Source organism: Gossypium hirsutum, chromosome A09, assembly GCF_007990345.1.
Source record: "Gossypium hirsutum isolate 1008001.06 chromosome A09, Gossypium_hirsutum_v2.1, whole genome shotgun sequence".
Classification (NCBI taxonomy): Eukaryota; Viridiplantae; Streptophyta; class Magnoliopsida; order Malvales; family Malvaceae; genus Gossypium; species Gossypium hirsutum.
In genome coordinates this window covers 74963352-74984435 of record NC_053432.1, presented here as the reverse complement: position 1 = coordinate 74984435, position 21084 = coordinate 74963352, and the positions used below count along the sequence as shown (strand labels likewise).

The following is a 21084-nucleotide window of genomic DNA, read 5'->3' as shown; positions in this document are numbered from 1 at the left end:
TCATTTTGCTTGGCGCGCACGAATGGTTTTTGGACCAAATGAAGCAACTGACATTGCTGTTTTGTTTTGATGTAATTTAGTTTAGTTCAACTTTAACTAGTTTCCAAAGTTAGTTGGATTAAGTTTGTGATTGGATTGATGATGTAAAAGCTGATATGTCAGCTTATTTTGTATTTGACTTAAGCTTGTATTAGTTTAGTTTAAGTGGGACCAGTTATGTCATTAGGTAACTGTCAAATGAATCAAAATTTGTAACTCTTTTATATATTCAAATTTTGAATGAAAATTGGTAATGTTCAGTTACAATTTGCTGAGTATTCAATTTTGTTCACTGCTTTTGCTTTGCTTTGTTTTCTTTTGCTTCGATACTTCTTGCTTCAGTTTTGCAAATTCTGTTTTGCAACTTTGTTTGATTTTTGCTGCTGCCATTGTTCCTACATAAATCCATTTGCAACCAATCACATTTGCTGCCCATGATCTTGGCACTAAATCCCATTTCCCATTTGCCATCAATGCATCTATTTCCTCTGACATTACTTGACGCCAAATTTGTTGTTTGGTTGCCTCTTGATATGTGCACAAGGCGATGAGTGTCGTATGAAAGACTTTGTATTTTAAGTTGCCAGTTATTGATCTAGTAACCATGGGGTGTTGGTTTTGATCATGATAGGCATGCGAGAAAATAGAAATTGGTGATAGCAGTGGACCGAGAACTAAAGATTGCTCATCACATTCTCGAGAACATTTGTTCAATAAGACATGATGAGAAAAAAACTTTATTGTTAGATAATGGCAAACATTTATATCCTTTATCAATAATGCTATAACCAAGAAAGCACATTTGGTAGAAACAGGTTCCAGTTTATTTTTAGTGCAAAGACGAAGCCATGGATAATAATAATAACAAAAAACACGAACAAGGTTATATCCTCCATTACGTTGAAAAATTAGTTGATAAGGTGATATGTGGTTTAGCTTTGGAGAAGGTAAATGGTTTATTGTATAAACGATAGTGGCAAAGGCCTGATCTCAATATTTTGGTGGTACATATGACTGGTATAAATAAGCTCGACCTGTTTCAATAATGTAGCAGTGTTTTCATTCAGCACATTCGTTTTGCTTGGGTGTGCTTGGACAAGAGCTTTTTTGTATAATGGCATTTTCGGCAAGGTAGTGTTACACTTCACAACCAATCGAGTCTTCGGTTCTGAATACAAGACGTCACATTTGTTGTCAGAACAATTCAGATTAACTCGTACTTTAGGTTTAACATGAAAATTAAATATTTATTCAATCATAACATGTCACTTCACAAAACTACTAATTTTTTATTAACTTGTAAATATTTCCGGATTAATAATCAAATTGTCTCGACTTAAAGAAATTCGATCTTAAACTGAATTTTTTGACACCAACGAAAGTCACATCGTTACAGATAGTATTATAGAGCTTGATATTCCCTCGATTGAAATTATTTAATGAATTTACTAAAAAAATTCAATTATTGCCCAAAATTTAACAAAACAATTTAAAACGAAACAATTGGAGAAGGAACAAATTAATTCTATGGGTTCTTTAGCTTGATAATTAGAATCATGAAAAGATAATTTATGTGATTTGCCATGTTTCACATAAAAATGGATCGACTTTAGTAGTAGATAATTTATTTTAAAATAAAACTTTATTGACAATTTAAATAAAATTTAATATGTCTAACACAAAGATGGATCAACATGTTATGATGTAATGTTTTAACTATAGTTTAATATTTCGAATAGTTTAGTTTAAATAAAATTTATTTTATTCATATTAATATTATTTGTATATATGCTCTCTTACCAATTTTTGTACGTAAAATAAAATATTTATAAATATTGACTCATTAATTATTTAATATTTAATTAATACTAAGTTAAATCTATTTCTTTAAATGTAAAAACTTCAATAAAATTTTTAGATAATGCTAAATTTTTAAAATGTCTAAAAAGTTATTTTAATTTTTAATTTTTTTATTAAATATATTTTAAAAATAAATTAAATAAAATTTAAAAGGTATTTCCATTAATTTTAAAAAAGAAATTAAGTTGTGACTTATTAATCGGGTGTTCACCTACCTTTACAATAGTTTGGGTTTAATCATCATTGTACAAACAAAAATATTATTTTTTTAAAAAAATAAAAAATATTTATAGAAAAAGTATATCTTAAATTATAATTAAATTTAATTTTTAGACATTTTCGAACTTTTTCAAACTATTTATACATATGCATTTGATTTCAATAAAAACATCTTTTCCATAAGTATTTTAAATTAATAAATCCATATAAAAATATTTAAAACTTTATAATTACATTTTTGGTTAATGTACTTGAGATGTTCCTCTACTATAGGGACCTGTTCAAATTAGTCCTATTATTACTTTCAACTATTAAAAAGAATCAAATAAAGATCAAATTAGAATAGAATTAACATTTATTATATAAAAAATATATTTTACTGCTTAACAGAGTTAATATTTAAAGTTTTTGTGGTTTTGTTAGTGAAATTTTTTGTTTACAATTGAACTGCAATTGAAAAAAAAATATTAATTCTTTTACAATTTGAACTTATTTGATTCTTTTTAATAGTATAACATATACTAAATTGATCAATTTTAATGATAAAACAACAAATTTGATACAGTTCCTACAATACAAAAACTTCCTAGATAAATTAATCTATATTTTTATTAAATTTAAGCAGTTTTATACTTTAAATAAAAATTTTGAAAGTCGTGTTTTTGAAAATTTTAAAGCTAATATTTATTTAAAATTATAAAATAATTAAATATATTTTTAATTGATGCACTGATCAACCTGTGAATTATACAACTATGCAAACTAGTTTAATTCTATAAGCTACGATTTTATTTTGATAAAAAAATCTATCCACCATCTCAATAATCGCTTTTTAAAAAATGGAAATCTATTTAAAAAAATTAACAAAAATCAATATTATTAGTCAATCCTTTAAACACTTTTGATGGTACATAATAAGAAGCAAATGGTAATTTTTTTGAATTCTCTTTATTTTAATTGATATAACTATTAATTCTTAAATTTTCAGTTCAAAATTACATCAAAATTTTAAAAATTTCAATTAATAACAATTTTGAAAACTAAAGCCTAAAAACAATTTAATTGTGAGGTTTATTTCTTTCTTCAGTTTTGAACTACTTTTGATAGGTAAAATATCCCTCAATGTTTTACACTTCTTTCATAAGAAATTCAACGAATTTAGTTTTAACAAAAAAAAATAAATAGTTATTAAATTTTAAATTCCCGACTTCTTTTAGAAGGATACATTTAATGGATATCGAAATTAGTAAAGGACAGAAAACTCTACCCTCTATTTTTTTTTTTAAGATAATGACTGCAAACAGAAGTCACACCGATAGTATAGTTATGTTTTTAAAGCCAACAAGTTGGTGGTGAAGCTCAAGGCAAAGACTTATTTGGTTGTCATTCATATTTCATATACCACACGCACAAATATAAAAATAATCCAAAAGCGACGCAGAAATTTAATCTTGTAAAATCTTTAAATCCCAAAATAAAGGAAAAACACAGTATTTTATGAACTCCCAGGGGCAGCCACCCCCCCCCCTTCCTGCTGAAAGGTTGTGCCAAGGAGCTTCTACATCCATCCAGTCAAATTTAATACTACACTATATTAAAAAAAAAAAAAAGGGTCTGCTTTTGTCACCATAACTTAAGACACAGACAGAGATGATCTTAACTGTAGAGGTCATCTTCATCGGCTCCTCCAGCAGAAGCTGCAAAAGGGTCAGATGCTGCAGGCCTTGCACCAGTTTCAGCGAACCTAAACTCACTTCCAAATCCCCTTGACTGCTGCAGCGTTTGAGCAAATGCCTGGTATTTGCGGATGTCGGCATCACTCACACTCCTACGAGCAAACTTCATTGATTCCTCAAAATGAGCAGGCTTGATTTCTGCCACTTCATCCTCCACATCTTCCTCCATAGCTTCAGGGTTCTCCGCTCTCCTCCTTTCTCTCTCAATATCCTGAGAATTACATAAGATATCTAATGTTATAATCCCAACCTCATGAGATCATTGCATATTCTACCATCTACAGCACAGAACATAAATTTAGCATAGTCGAACCTTTTCAATGTTCTCTCTGATGGCATATTTACATGCGCGCTGACAAATTTCAGTAATATCAGCCCCACTAAAACCTTGAGTATACTTGGCAAGAGCTCTGAGGTCAACCTCTTTCGCAACTGGTGATTTCCTCAAGCAAGCCTTAAAGATCTGATGGCGAGAATCCTCATCAGGGAGGGGAATGTAAATCAACTGATCAAGACGACCTGGTCGCAAAAGGGCAGGATCAATAATGTCAGGTCGGTTGGTAGCTCCAATTATAAAAACTGTTTTCTTGGCAGACATGCCATCCATCTCAGTAAGAAGTTGATTCAGAACCCTATCAGCAGCACCCCCTGCATCACCTACACTGCTTCCTCTCTACAGTATATAACATGAGGCACAGTTAGAAGATATGCGAGACTAAGAATATCGAATATTGACAAGCTAATTTCATTCTAGAGAAATCTCATAACACAGAACGAAACTCATAATCCATAAATACATGAGAATTCATTAGCCTTGAACACACCTGGGTTGCAATTGAATCAAGTTCATCAAAGAAGAGGACACAAGGAGCAGACTGGCGAGCCTTGTCAAAAATTTCACGTACATTAGCTTCACTCTCTCCAAACCACATTGTGAGTAATTCTGGACCCTTGACACTAATGAAGTTTGCCTGACATTCATTGGCAATAGCTTTGGCCAGAAGTGTTTTACCACATCCTGGAGGGCCATAGAACAATACTCCCTTTGAGGGTGACATACCAAACTTCTCAAACTTCTCAGGATGCTCCACTGGATATTGAACAGTCTGCATTACAAAGTAGAAAATTAATCCCATTTTTTAAAAAGAGTAAAGAGGAGAAAGAATGGAAAGTAATCAAACCAGTAAATTCTATTACCTCTTGAAGCTCTCTTTTAACATTCTCCAGGCCTCCAATATCTTCCCAACTTACATTAGGCACTTCAACAACCTGACCAAGCATGTAAGGAAAAGGTTGATTATAATCAGAACCGACTCCCCAAAAGAAAAATTATAATCAGCAAGAAAGCTGTTCATCAATAGAAGTATCTTTGTCAGTACTCACAGTTTCACGTAATGCTGATGGATTGCTTGTTCCAAGAGCAGTCTGGAAGTGCTCATTGCTAACTGCCATAGAGTTGAGTATCTCCGCATCTATTGACTCATCTTCCAAGTCAATCACATCCATCTTTTCCCTGATGCACTGTAATGCTGCCTCAGTACAAAGAGCTGCAAGATCAGCACCAACATAACCATGTGTGTCCTTGGCAATTCTTTCTAAATCAACCTGCATTATTAAGTGAAGTACATTAGATTCACTAGTTATTTTGGACAGGAAGAGAAGTGAAAAGATGTTCTAGGGAAGAAAAGCTTTTGACGTTACATCGTCAGACAGCTTCATGTTCTTTGTGTGGATGCGAAGCACCTCAAGACGGCCAACTTCATCAGGTACGCCAATATCAATCTCCCTATCAAACCTTCCAAACCTTCGGAGAGCTGGATCAATGCTATTGGGACGATTTGTGGCCCCAATAACAATGACATGTGCACGGGATTTAAGCCCATCCATCAATGTCAAAAGCTGAGAGACTATTCTCCTCTCAACTTCACCATGGGTCTTCTCTCGCTTGGGAGCAATTGAATCGATTTCATCAATGAATATAATAGACGGTGCATTCTTCTCTGCTTCTTCAAATGCTTTTCTGAGATTGCTTTCACTCTCTCCAGCCAATTTTGACATGATCTCAGGACCATTGATGCAAAAAAAGAAAGCACCAGTTTCATTTGCAACAGCACGTGCAATCAAAGTCTTTCCAGATCCGGGAGGTCCATAAAGCAAAATTCCTTTGGGTGGCTTCACACCAATTGATTTAAAGAGCTGTGGATGCCTCAGTGGAAGTTCCACTAATTCCCGAATCTGAGCCATCTGTTTTCTCACTCCACCAACATCATCATAACCTACCTCATCTAATCTATTCTCATCTTCTCTCCTTACAGGCTCTCCCTCGCAGAATATCTCAGTATCTGGTGCAACCACACAGTACTCAGGAGGGTCAGTCTCAATAACCTTGAATTCCACACTTCTCATTCCACCTCTCACAAGGAAGAGGTCACCCTTCCTCACTGGACGGTATGCTTCCAGAAAGTAAGCTGTAAATGCCAAACTACGGCAGTCAGTATTTATGGACAACATTGTCAGCAATTCAAAAATAAGTTCAGTGCATAATTATGTTGAGAGGCATTGTTTATCAGCATATGACAAGTGATACAGGAGAGCAATTATACTGCAGAAAAGTACACACAAATAAATGCCAACCTACAACGTTGTCAAAAATTCAACATTAAGTCCAGTGTATAATTATAATACGTGGCATCTATTATCAGCATATGACTAGTGATAAAGGAGAGTAGTTATAATGCAGTTACATCCACACATATAACCGAGCCTCCTATAAACTATAACAGTCCACCTCAGATGCATGGATAAAGATACTAACAAAAAAGGAAAGACAGACTATAAAGTACTTCCAACATCACATATAGAGAGAGAGAGAGAGAGAGAGAGAGAGAGAGAGAGAGAGAAAAGAAAGAGGGGGGAGAAGCAGGAAATCTCTTGAATAAGATTAAAAATTATTTATCCAATTAACCAATTACTCTCATTTATATTAATCAAGAAATCAGTGATGGTATTAAGAAACCACATGTTATACTCCTGGTCTTTCTATTGATTAAGAGAAAAAAAACTACTTCACCTCTTTACCTAACCAAAACTATCACTAATAAATTATGAAGACCATACTAAATATACGTTCAGAGTAAAAGATAAAGAATAAACTCACGTTTCAGGTAAGCATCAAACAGATTTCCAGTAACCCCTTCAATTGTGTCATCCACGGGCAAGATGTGCACACGTTTTCCATACTTGACATCAGGACACTGATGCACAGAGACAACATCACCTAGCCTAACCCTCAAGTTTGACCTCACAACCTTATTCATCCTGATCTTTGGCTCATCGCATGCGTCATCAGCAAGAGCAATGCAAATGGTATCTTTCCTCTTTTTCCCCTATGGACCAAAAGAATAGTGCAAGGGACAAGATTAACAAGATGTAAACTTAAAGGCATTGAAAATTTATATTTATAAGGAGAAATACAATTCAATGACTACCCAGCCACATAAAAAAGAAAGCTTCAAACTGGCAATGCCCTCAAAACTATTGTTGCACATTCCTCGGTAAAGATACAATCTTTGCTGAAAGACTTAGCAAATTATCTGGGTTAACTAAACTATTGGCAGAAACTAGAGAAAAATTTGACCCACGACAACATATCATGTAGCAGCCCACGCAACTTGCTTTTTACAGCCAATCTACCACAAGTATCACCTAAATTGAAGATGAATACAAACTCCAATAAAACCCCAGGAAATCCATCAAAATAAACCCAAAAATTTCAAACATCTTACTGCAAACGAAACCCTAACACACACACAAAAAAAAGCCAACTAAAACGAACAAAAACCCATTAAGCAAAAGAAATCAGAAAACTAAAAGAACCCAAAGAAGGGAGATTAAATAAAATCCAAATCTGAAGTAGAAACCTTGATCAGGATAGTGTCACCGCGAAAAAGCTGGAGCTTTTCCATGGTATCAGGATGAAGAGCAACGACAGAGTTATCATCGTTGATTGCCTCATCAACAACAAGTCGGTTCGGTGCCTTCTTTCTTTCCAAGATCGCAGTACTAAAATCCTTCTTAGTCCCCTTCCTGAAAACACAAAATCGGAACCAAATTAAGTAAAATCTAAAACAAACCCATCAAAGAAAAGGAGGGAAGAAATCTGGGTACTCACGAGTCAGATGATTCTGCTTGGCTAGACATGGTGAATTTGGGTCGATTAAAGAACCGAAAAAATAATAACAAGCTTTGGGTTTTGGAGGAATATGTATGTGGGGTGTGAAGAAAAGCGGTGGGTTATTTATAAGGAGAATTAAAAGGCAGCTCCGTTTTCTTGTTGGGAAAGATAAGGTTGTTTTAGTCAGATTGCAACTCTCCTTCTTTGCTTTTCGATTTTCGAACTCGGCCTTTGGTAATTTTCTTAACCTACTCTTATATATATTTGGAAAAAGAAAATATAATTATATTTATTGATACATTTTGTTGTTTTATCAATTTAAGAATTGCAATAAGTTTGAGAGAGGGATACTCTCAATATATATATATATATTCAATTTTTTAACTTACTCAAATTCTAGTAGGTAATATTTAATTTGTCTGAGAGTAGGTTAAACAAAAAGTCTAGTTCACATTAAATATTGTTTATTTCCACCCTCAAATTTTTAACATTAACAACTTTCAAAAATCATCAGTAGCATTACAAATTTATACAAAAAAAATGTTATTTAGATTAATTAGAAAAAAAAGAGAGGAGAAGTTATTTTGTACTTTGGAAATAACCTTGCTTCACTATGTTATTATGCTTCTTATTTTACTGGTTAAGGTTTGAGCATGATAATTAGTCGCATGTTATCCTTTAATAGCAATCATTATTTTATTTTAATTATTTTTTATGGAGTTGCTCCAATTATTGGTGCTATTATTGCTGCATTAGGGGAGAAGAGCTTTTATCCATAGTTGTTAATTCAACAATAGAAAATCCATTAAAAGGAATAAAACATGTGGGTAAGATATTAAAGATCCATTATTCTGGCACTAGTTCAACCATTTTTTATTCTCTAGAATCTTCCATGCTCCAAATGTGAATTTTCTTTTCCTTCTTTGTTATTAGTATTTTTCTTTTCTAATCCCAACAAAAATTGGATTTTTGGGAGACCCATTGAATAATCTCCACACAAAAACATAATACCAAAAAGAAATAATATAAATTTAAATACGATACCAAGTGATTAAAACATGTTTGGATGAAGGATTTATAAGAAAGATTTTATTTGTATAGATACTTTCAAGATTCTAAAAGCAAACATATATTGTTGGAGTGAATATATTAAAGATTTGTGAGTAATTTCAAAAAGAAATTTAAGTAGGTTAATTTTATTTTTCAAATCCCACATTTAAATAAGTGGTTTTTCAAATAAAAATTTATTTGATTTAACACATATGATTACTATAAGATAAAAAAAAAACTTAAAAATCATTTTTATTGAAGTCTAATATATATTTTTAATACTTATTTTGTTAAAACCATTTATATTTTTTTACAAATATAACCATATCTATATTGAATATGTTTATACTATTTAGTTTCAATATAATTATTCTAAAAAACTTGTAAAATTTTAATAATCTAATTTCTCCTAAATCAATTAATTATCTAAAACAACTATTACAATGCTAGCATTTTAAATTGATGGAAAATTTATTAGCATTTTAATTTTTTTAAAAATTTTTAAAATTTTTAAATTTTTAAAGATTCAACCAAATACACTCTAAAAAAACAAAAAAAAATTCACATATTTAAAATTAAAATCAGATCCTAGAATCAACATTATTAAAAGGTATTTACCTAAATAGTACTCTAATTCGAATGGGAATAAAATCAAATTATAAAGGGATAAATCTCAAAATTATATATGAACTTTATTAATGTGCAATTATATACATAAACTTTAAATTGGTGCAATTATGCTCATGAAACTCTAATTGTGGTTTAAATGTATACTTAAAACTTTAATTTTGATTTAATCATACACATTTAAAGAAATATATACATTAATTTATTTTTATATTAGATAAATATAATTATTTATATATGTAATGTATAAACATAAAATAATACTATATCAATAATTGTATTAATAGTTTATAAGAATTGAATCAAATTTAAAATTTAAATATAAAATTATATAAAATTAAAATTTATATATACAATTGCAGTAATTGTAAAAACAAATAAATACAAATCATTGTATTTCTATCTTAAGATAAGCTATGGGAATACGGAGTGTAGCTCATTTCCGATTAATAGCCAGCCCATTCGTTTTTGCAGTTTTGGGCCCCACTTTGACACAGAGAGGTAACGCATTTAATAATATATATATATATTTTAAATTCTGACTTATGCTTTAAGGTTATCTTTTACAAATAATAGAATTATAGGAAGGTAAAATTATAGACTGGAATATCGCGTATATTTTATTTATCTGTTTAGTTTATTTAGTTGAAATAAAGGATTTTTGTTTTTTGTTTGCAAGATTATTTAAGAAAACGTTTTATTAAATTGTTATTGTTATAAAATTTATTTTTTAAATAAATTTAGTATTTAATAGTTTTTAGGTTCATTTTCCATGAAATTATAATAAATGGTAATTATTATTTTTATTACAATTTAAATATTAATAAGTAAATATAAAGTGTTTAAAATAAATTTATAAATCATGATCATAATTATATGTAATATTTTAATAAATAAATATTTAGAATAAATATAATTATTATAATTTTGAAGTATGGCATCTATTGTTTCTTCATTTAAAAAAAATAGATTTTTATTTTTATTTAGAGAAAAAAATAAAAAAATTGATTAAAATAACAAAAACAATAGTAAAATTTTTTAAAATTTCATTTTACGGTTAGGAATATGTTACACTCAAATTACACCTTATATCCCAACATCTTAAATAACTCAAGAAATTGGTGATATTAAGATCACGTCTTATATTCTAACGTTTTGACACTATTTGAAATTGTAAGATGTAAAGTATTCGGAATGTTTCAATTCAAACAAGGTAACTTTAATCTATAATGTAAGATTGCAAGATGTAATGCAAGGTCATATGAACCAGACACATTATTGGTAACAAAATTATTAAAATGTAAGATTACTTAACATATTACTAATATGTTACATTATATTGTTTGATTTATTTAGCTAAAACATAAGATTTTAAGATTTTATTGTTTCATTTATGGAAGGTAAGATTATTTAAAAATACATTCTATTAAATTATATTCATAAAATTTAGTTATGTTTTTTTAATTCTTTATCATACAATGTAGTATTTTATGTTATGAATAAATCAATACATTTATTTAGTAAGTTAAATTGCTATTTTTTTAATAAATATATTTAAATTGAGAAATAACATTAAACAATTAGGATTTTTTAATAGAATTGATAAGGAAAAAAGAGAGGAAAAAATACATATTTTTATTAGAACACATCATTCGTTATTGTTCAAGGGATCACAATTATTTAAAAAAATGATGAAATTATTATAAAGGTAACATTTTAGGCATAAAAAATATAATATAATAGATAAAATATGAAATTTCGACTTATAATAATATACATAATTAAAATGTCACTTGAAAGATATATTAAAGAATCGGAAAATTTAATTGCTATAAAATATGAAATTTTCAATTTATAATGATAAACATAATTAAAATGTTATTTGAAAGATATATTAAAGGATTGGACTATTTAATTACCTAATTTTTATTATTATTTGGTTGTAGCTTAAATAATTAAATTTATTAAAAAAGAATAAAAATGTCAAAATTTTTATATTACAATGAGAATTTTAGATTTCCTACAAAAGAGGTAATATTAAAATCGTTACATATAACCCTTTAAAAATAATTTGATATTATTTTTTTTATTTTTATCAAAATTTCGACCTCTCATTCATTTTTCCTAACCCTGCTCATTTTCTTTTTTAAGTCTAACTTCATCCTTCCGAACAAACAAAATAACAAAAAAACGAAAACTTCGATTTTTCAAAAATTGACAACTAAGTCCTTCATAATTTATTTTTACATAAATATTTGCTTATTTTCACTCCTGACATTTCTTGTTCGGTGCCCGGCTGGTTTTCTTAAAATGAAACTTGATTTTATACTTGAATTATAAAATATTTGCAAATTGAAAATAAGAGATCTTTACCAAGTGTTTGTTTAGATAATATGATAGTATATATCACAATTTTATCATGTTACTCAAAAAAGAGTGAAACTAGAAAATATTTTTTAGGTGGAATTAAATTGTATAAATCGTAAAAATATAATTTTATTTTTTTAATAATTTATATTTTTAAAAATTTTTAAAGTATTAAAATAATTTTTTATTATTTTTAGATTTAAAATATAATTTTATCATTACTAATTTAAAATTTTATAAATTATAAAAAAAACTAAATAAAAATTGCTCATTTTAAGGAGGACAATGACCTTGTCACATTTATACTTTTTAACCTTATATATTAAAGTAAGTTTGAAAGGATTTTTCTCGTGTGGATATGACACACGCTCACCATGCTTCTTTTTCCTTTACATTTTATAGTGTTTGTTTAGATAGTATAATAGTATATAACACAATTTTATCATGTTACTTGCAAGTTTGAAATTAGTTTTTTTTTGGGTAGAATTAAATTGTATATTTTTATGATAATAAAAATATAATATTATTTTTTTAATAGTGTATATCTTATAATTTTATATTTATACTTATAAATTATAAAAAAAATTCATTTTAAGGAGGGCCAATAACCTTGTCACATCTATACAATTTTATACTTATATATTAAAGTAAGTTTAAAAGGATTTTCCTCGTGCAGACATATGGCACACTCACCATGTTTTTTTTTTCTTTTTCATTTTTACATTTTGTAAAAGTGATTAATTTTCAGTTTTAGTCGATCAATATACTTAAATTTGAGATTTTTAATCCTTATATTTTAATCTCTAACATAATTTGGTCTCTATATTTTATTTATAATATTATTAATTGATTTAATATTTTTATAATGTAATTAATTAATTCAAATAATTAATATCATTAACTTTTCAATTAAAATGTTATGTGATTATATATAATTTGAAAGCAGATTTATAAATCTAAAAAATAAAGAGATTAAATTATTAAAAATAAAAATAGGAGAACTAAATTTCGATTAGGGTATCAATCCAAAGAGAGGCATCATACCATTGACTCACAAACTAGTACGAATTAGTTGAACCAGACTAAAAAATCAATTTAACTAGTTTTTTATTTTCTAAATATATATTTTTTATTTTTTAATTATTTATTCAATCGAACCATATAAATTAATGGCTTGATCAGTTCGACCATAAATTCAATTTTGAAAATCTTGCTTAGAGTATATTATAGTTTTCAATTTTTTACTCTGTAATTTGATAGAAACAAATAATTGTTGAAGAATGAGTAACATAGTAATATTTAAAAAATAAAATGTGGATATAATTTAGTCACTTTTTTATTTGTTTGTAATGTCACTTTTTTATTTGTTTGCTAACATTACAAGGTAGATATATATTCCCTAGTAGGGAAAAGCAATTGCATTTGAATCTTTAATTTCCCAAAAAGGGAAAAGTGTTCAAAATCTATATGCTTTCACTCAACTCAAAGCAAGTTATCGAACCCACTACAACTTTCCACTCTCATCACCAAAGTCTCACATTTCAGCTTAACGTGCTAAACCCCAATCGGTTTACTCATAGACAAACCTAGCAATTTTTTTAGCAAGGTAATAGCAATTCGATCCAGCTCACTAAATCTTTAGACCCAATAGCTCATTGGGTGAAGCCGCTTTTTATTCATACGATGAATTTAAAAAGATGATTTTCATTGTGTTTAAGAATTTTTCACATTCACTAATTACATTAGATTTTAATTATATTTGAAGTCAAATAGATTCAAATCCTTTAAATAAGGAAAAAATTCTGTCAAAGTTTTTTTTTTCATCCATAAGGCTCAAATTCAAAATTTTATTTAATGGACATTAAGTTCATTATCACTTAAATAACGTGATGTATCCAAATTTAAATCACAAATTCGTGATATTTTGTTTTTCTCTATCTTCTTTTATATAAAAATAATATAGTGTCTTTTGTTGATATCTCAATCATTGTTATTTTAATGTAAGAAGTTTTGTCTAAATTATTTTTTTAATAATTTAGTTCCATCCTCCTCTCAAATATTTATATTTTAAAATCAAAGAAACTTCATCTATTTTTTATTATAATGTTTGACAAAACCAGTTAATGTTATCTCAATTTTTTTTATTTACTCACTCTTGAATAATATATGGATTAAATTATCTTGTTTACCACTGAAGATTTCAATTTCATTTTGTGTAGCTCAGAACATCGGGGAGGTGCCAATGTTTGGAATATATGTTGCAAGTTGTTTTAGGATTCTGTGTTTCATCATGGGCTTTGTGATATGGGATTCATTAGTCCCAAGTATACTTGGATGTATGGGAATTTATCAAAAATATCGGACAAAGCTATTTGTAACGTAAAATAGGATAATTTTACTGTTGATTATTTGGTTAAACATCTGCACAAGTTAAAATATGATCATTGTCCCATTCTCATATCTATTGAGGATTTGAATGCTCGAAAGAAGAAGGATCTGTTACATTTTTTGGTTAGTATTCTTTCAAGAGAGTTGATAGCCTTAGAGTGCTTTAGTGGGTTAAGTAAGCTCATTGAGACACTTTAGAAGTGGAATGGGGAGGTGTTTGGTAATATTTTTAGGCTGAAGAATGATGCCATTTCTTGATTTAAGAGGATTTGACATGCTTTTGATTTGCATGACTTTGAGAGACTTTGTCGTCAGGAAATTTCACTAAAAATAAAATTTGAGGAAATATTTATTTAGGAAAAATTATTATGACAACAAAATTCAAAATGCGAGTGGTTGAGTAATGATGATTAAATCATAAGTTATTTTCATAGCCAGTCTCTTGTGTAAAAAAAGGGTAATCAAATTAAAGCTTTAAAGTTACGAGTAGTAATTGGTGTTTTGACCAAGAGACTTTGAAGGCTAATGTTATTGCCTTTTATTCTCGACTATATGGTATTGACAGGCCATGGTCGGGTCAGTTTTCGTTACAAGGCCAATTTCTTTGCCTTTCGAATTAGGAGATAGCTAGCTGAGAGAGGTAGTTTCTTTTTATGCCAAATTTTATTAGTTATAGTGGGATATTGTGGGTCAAAGTATTGTTGACTTGGTTCATGATGTTTTTTCGGGGGCGTCATTGATGAGTCTCTAAACTAGATCCTATTGGTTCTTTTACCCAAGATGGATGGTTCGAAATCTTTTACTTGGTTCAGGTTGATTAGTATTTATATGCTGTTATATAAGATTTTTACAAGGATAACAGTGAATCCTCTCAAAGAAATTATGTTGAAATTCATCAAACCCACTAAGTCAGTTTCGTTGCAAGGTGGCACATCAAAGATAAAATTCTGATTACACAATAAATTATCCATTCAATACAAACTTGTATTTATAAATTGATAAACAAAATAGTTTACTCACATAAATATGGACTAAAAACCAATTCTTTAATGAACTAGTTAAGTGCTTCCTCTCCCATGAATATTAAACTTAAACAAGTTGTTCTATGTATAGTATAACGTGGCTTGACAAAACACAATCAATGATATTTAATTATATAAAAATAACTTTCACATATGTCTTCAATAAATAGCATATTAGGACGGATTTTCTTGATATCAAACTTCATAAAGATTAAATTTTTTATTTATAGAAACTTCAATAGCATTGAAAGTCTTGATTTGATTTTTGCTTAACTTAATTTTTGCACGATATATTTTCAGTAATAGGTTGTTAAAAATCCTTAAAGATAAGTAATTAAAAGCTCCAAATACATTTATTCAAAATATGCTAAAAATCTGATAGATATTTCTTAAATTGCAATTGACATTGCATCTAGCTTTTGTAGTTCACACTAGCAATTTCCAAAAGCATATGTAAATTAAAAAAAAAAAATTATAGTAACCAAAAATAGCACTAATTAGAAAACTCAAACCAGCACGATGAAGTCAATAACAATTAAGGAGGTCGAAAAAACAACAGCAAAGTCAATGGCGGTGATCATAGAACCAAACTATAGAGAGGACTTCATGCGTCATCACATGAACAAAAACCTAAAAATTGTTGGTGGTGTGTGAAGCTTATCCATAAAAGATTCGGTCATTGAACTTTGAAGTTTGCTTGAAAAATGAGGCTAAAACTCCATTAATGGAGGCAATGAGAAGAGAAAACAAGCCTAATTGGGTAGATGTAAAATTTGGATTTATTGGGTTTGAGAGATTAAAAAAAAAAACAGAATCTAAAGTTTTAGACTATGAAATCAGAAAGCAACAAATATAGGGGGAAGAATTCAACTTCTATTGCATTGAACTACAACAATTACAAGGATATTTATACTAAAAATTTATGCTATCAATCTTATAACTTATCAACACAATACAATCTTATAACTTATCAATTATACATGGTTTTTTCTGTTAACATTTGAATTTTCTCATGCTAATAAACCCTAAAAGCAACAAACTCTTTCGTCGAATGCATACGCCTACCATACAATTCAACCAAAAACATGCAGGGTTTTTCTTTTTTTTTTTTTGAACTTTCTAGTTGCAGTGAAATATGAGAAAGCTGAAGTTATATAATACGATGTATTAACCTATGAAAATTTATATAAAATACAAAATATCTTAAACACGACTGTAACATGATAAATACACAGAATAAGAGTTATTGGCTTATTGGATCTAATTCTTGGCTAACTCAATTCCCAATTGGCAGAATTGCTTGTCAAGCAGTTTCTCACAAATGTCTCAACAATCATGTAAATTGCAGTTGCTTCCAATGTCCGGCAAAACAAATTTCAAGGAAGTGTGCTTGGCATGTATCTGCATGATCATCTGATTAACAACCTGATAAGATTTTACATATAAAAGAAAAAAAAAAAGAACTCACAAGATGCAACCATGGAACTTGGAAGAATTAATAGCTTTACCCTTCTCTAGAATGGCATAACACAAAAATGAAGCTTGTTGGATTATCAATATGAGGAAGCATATGACTAAACTTACTTCCAAGTATTAGGAATGAAAACAGTTGCAGTTAGTAGTTAGTATCAGTTAACGTGGGTTATTGTAAACAGTTATTCAGTTAGCTGTTAGTTAGTTGTTAATGTTGAGTATTATAAATACAGTGTGCCATGTATTCTTTGATTGATTGAATATACAGATGTTCTTCATCTTCTTCTGTTTCTTTATGGTAACAGAGCCTTGATTTTTTTTTTCTCTTCTCTAATGGCCACAGATACTGGTTCGGGTAATGACGGTGATTCTCATCACTCGGTCCATACTACTACACCTATTACTGGTTCTTCTTCTGATCTTGGGTGTGGCTTATTGAGCAAAGTTCAGCCGTTTCCTAAGCATGATACTGTGAAGCTAGGGCAGCACAATTTTCTTTTATGGAAGTAGCAGGTCTTGTTGATTCTTGAGGGATATGGACTACATGATTTTGTTCTTGGAACTATTTCTGTCCCTTCGCAATCCCTTGTTGATAGTCATGGCGATATTGTACCTAATCCTGCCTTCTTGGTGCACAAGCAGCAAGATAAGCTGCTGGCTTCTTGGTTGTTATCCACGATCAGTAACGATATTTTAGTGCATCTTACTACTGCTCATTCAAGCTTTGATGTTTGGAGCATGGTTACGCGAAGGTTTGCTACTAAATCCACTATGACTGTTTCTATGTTAAGGCATTCTTTGTATTCTCAAAAGAAAGGGCACCTTACCATTAAAGAATATTTGGCCAAAATAAAAGGCCTATGTGACACTTTGGTGGTTACTGGTAATCCCATTTCTGAACAAGAACAAACCAGTATTATTCTTGTTGGATTGCCTATAGAGTATGAATCAATTCGTGTAGTGGTTTCGGCGATGCCTGTCTCCCTTGATCTTCTTGCTGATCTACTTACTGATTGTGAAGCTCGACAATAAGACTCAGTTTCGAGCATGCCTTTGCAAGTTAATGTGGCTCATCAAAGTAACTCTGATGATAGGAATATTGGTTCTGTCAGGAATGCTGAGCAACCTGAACGTGGCTCTCGACCACCGTTTCGAGGTAACAGTTCTTGGTCGTTTCGAGGCAGAGATTGAGGAAGAAGATTTGCTCATAATAAGCCACAGTGTCTGCTATGTGGACGAGTTGGTCACACCGTTCAGAAATGTTACTACAGGTTTGATGAGTCGTTTGAGGGGGTATCTGATCAACCCATGCAAGTTCATTGTCATCAGTTTAGTGATGTAGCCAACTCGTCATATGGAAGTTCTCACTGTTGCTCTCATCAGACTTCTGGTTTGCAGGCTAATATTGCTTCTACAAAAGACCAACACTTGAACACAAAAATTTGGTATCCTGATTCTGGGGCTTCCAATCATGTTACTAGTGATTTGGGTAATCTCCATGATTCGACACAGTACACAGGTAACAACAGGCTTTTCATGGGCAATGGTGTGTCTGTGCCCGTAGCTCATATTGGTTCTTCTTCTTTCACAAGTTCTAACAAAGTTTTTCATCTGAAACGTGTGTTACATGTTCCACAAATTTGCAAGAATTTGTTGTCTTTTGCTCAATTTGCTCGTGATAACCAAGTGTTTTTTGAGTTTCATCCTTTTCATTGTTTTGTGAAGGACATTCAGACGGGGACCATCTTGCTGGTGGGCCGCATACATAATGGTTTGTATCAGTTTGATTTGTCAGACACTCATCCTGAATCAGCATCTTCTGCTACTGCTGCTACTGCTCACATCACTTCCTTGGCGTCACCTACCTCTTCTAGTTCCATTTTTGACCTCTGGCATAGACGCCTAGGTCACCCTTGTACTAAAACTATTATGACAGTTCTCAAACAGTGTAATATTGTTTCCAAATCTTATAAAGGAAATTTGGTTTGCTCTGCATGTAAGCTTGGCAAGTCTCATAAGCTTCTATTTTCTCCCTCCTCAACTGTGTACACTGCTCCGTTTGAACTTATTGTGGCTGACTTATGGGGTCCTGCTCCCTTGGCGTCTGAAGGATACATTTACTATATTTCCTTTGTTGATGCTTACACAAGGTACACCTGGCTTTATCTTATCCAACGAAAGTCTGAAGCTTTGGATAAATTTCTCCATTTACAGAAACTAGTGGAAGTTCAGTTTGGTTCTAAAATTAAAGCTCTCCAAACAGACTGGGGTGGAGAGTTTAGATATTTTCCAAAGGTTCTCTCTCGGCTTGGTGTTCATCATCGCTTGTCTTGCTCCCACACATCTGAGCAAAATGGCCTGGTGGAGAGGAAGCACAGGCATTTAGTTGACACTGGTTTGACTTTGCTGGCACAGGCTCATATGCCTATGAGTTTTTGGGCTCATGCTTTCATCAGTGCAACATATCTAGTCAATAGACTTCCAACGCCAGTTATCGGTGGTAGATCACCTTATGAGATGTTACACAAGTCTGTGCCAGGTTATGAGAATCTGAAAGTTTTTGGTTTCCGGTGTTATCCCTATCTACAGCCCTTTAACACTCATAAGCTTCAATTTCGGTCTCGACCGTGTGTTTTTCTTGGGTATAGTCCTGTTCACAAGGGATATAAGTATCTTGATGACAATATGAGGGTGTTCATTTCCAGACATGTAATATTCGACGAGGCATGTTTTCCTTTTGCAGCTGCTGGTGGTTTGCCTAGTCCTCAGCCTTCTTTCAAACATCAACAGTCCTCAGTTCCTGTTGTGGTGGCTTCTATGAGTTCCCCTCCAGCTGAGTCTTCAAATCCTCCGTAGGTCTCAGGTGCTGTTTCGCAAGTGGCTTTTTCCTCTCCTACTCAACCTTCGGTGGAGTCTTCTTCACCTCACCCTTTTGTGGACTCTCCTAGTCTCCAAGAACGATCTGCTGATGATATTTCACCCGGAGCTGCTTCCTTTGGTAGTATGTCTACTCCTACCTTACATTCGTCTGTTGTTCCTCCAGTCTCCTTAGCTCATACTTCTTCTGTCAGCCTGCCTGCCAATATACACCCTATGCAGACAAGGTCCAAGAATGGGATTTTTAAGCCTAAACTTTTCTCTGCTGAACTTGGTGAGGTAGAACTAACTACAATTGTGGAAGCTTTGGCCAGTACAGAATGGGCTCTAGCAGCTTAACAAGAGTATGAGGCTCTCTTGAAGAATGACACTTGGGATTTGGTTCCTTTACCTTTTAACAGAAGAGCTGTGGGGTGTAAATGGGTTTTTAAGCTCAAAAGGCATGCCGATGGCACTATTGCACGCTATAAAGGTCGCCTGATGGTTGAAGGTTACTTACAGGAGGCTGGGATTGATTTCCAGGACACTTTCAGTCCTGTAGTGAAGCCAACAACCATTAGAGTTGTCTTGGCTTTGGCTGTCCAATTTGGTTGGCAACTTCGCCAAGTGGACATCAATAACACATTTCTTAATGGAGATTTATCTGAAGACATCTATATGCTACAACCGCCTGGTTTTGAGCAGCAGGGTGATGGTGACAGACCGTTAGTATGCAAGTTAAAGAAGGCTTTGTATGGCCTTAAGCAGGCTCCCAAGGCCTGGTTTTCTAAGCTTCGAGATTTTCTGTTGTCTTCACAATTTTCTTTGGCCAAATCTGATGGTTCACTGTTTATTAAGAAAACTGAAGGTGTGGTGTTGTATGTCTTGGTGTATGTCGACGACATTATTATCACTGGAACTCATCAGGCGTATATTGATCAGTTTGTTACTGCCTTAAACTCTCGATTTTCTCTAAAGGATTTGGGGCCTCTGAGTTACTTTCTTGGAATTGAGGTATCTCCTACTTCAAATGGCTTAATCCTAAGTCAGCGTAAGTATGTCCTCGACCTTCTTCGACAAGCTAACATGGACCAGGCAAATGGTTCTCTTACTCCCATGATCACATCCTCCATCTTATCTCAGCACACTGGCTGTGCAATTGACAATGCATCTGAATATCGCAGCATTGTCGGCGCCTTGCAGTATGTGGTCATCACTAGACCAGACATCACCTTTGCTGTTAATAAAGTCTGTCAATTCATGCATCGACCGC

At 31.4% G+C, this 21084-nt stretch overlaps 1 protein-coding gene across 1 annotated transcript; it reads right to left on the bottom strand.

Moving 5' to 3' along the window:
* Window positions 1–3562: 3562 nt before the first annotated feature.
* LOC107889580 (cell division cycle protein 48 homolog) lies at window positions 3563–8285 on the bottom strand. Its single transcript, XM_041076733.1, has 9 exons — window positions 8026–8285; window positions 7775–7940; window positions 7012–7240; window positions 5556–6322; window positions 5238–5459; window positions 5052–5123; window positions 4679–4960; window positions 4168–4527; window positions 3563–4065 (listed from the first exon to the last, which is right to left on the bottom strand). Exons 1-9 carry the CDS (start codon window positions 8052–8054, stop codon window positions 3775–3777), a joined length of 2418 nt encoding a protein of 805 aa, XP_040932667.1. The 5' UTR covers window positions 8055–8285; the 3' UTR covers window positions 3563–3774.
* Between the last annotated feature and the right edge of the window lie 12799 nt (window positions 8286–21084).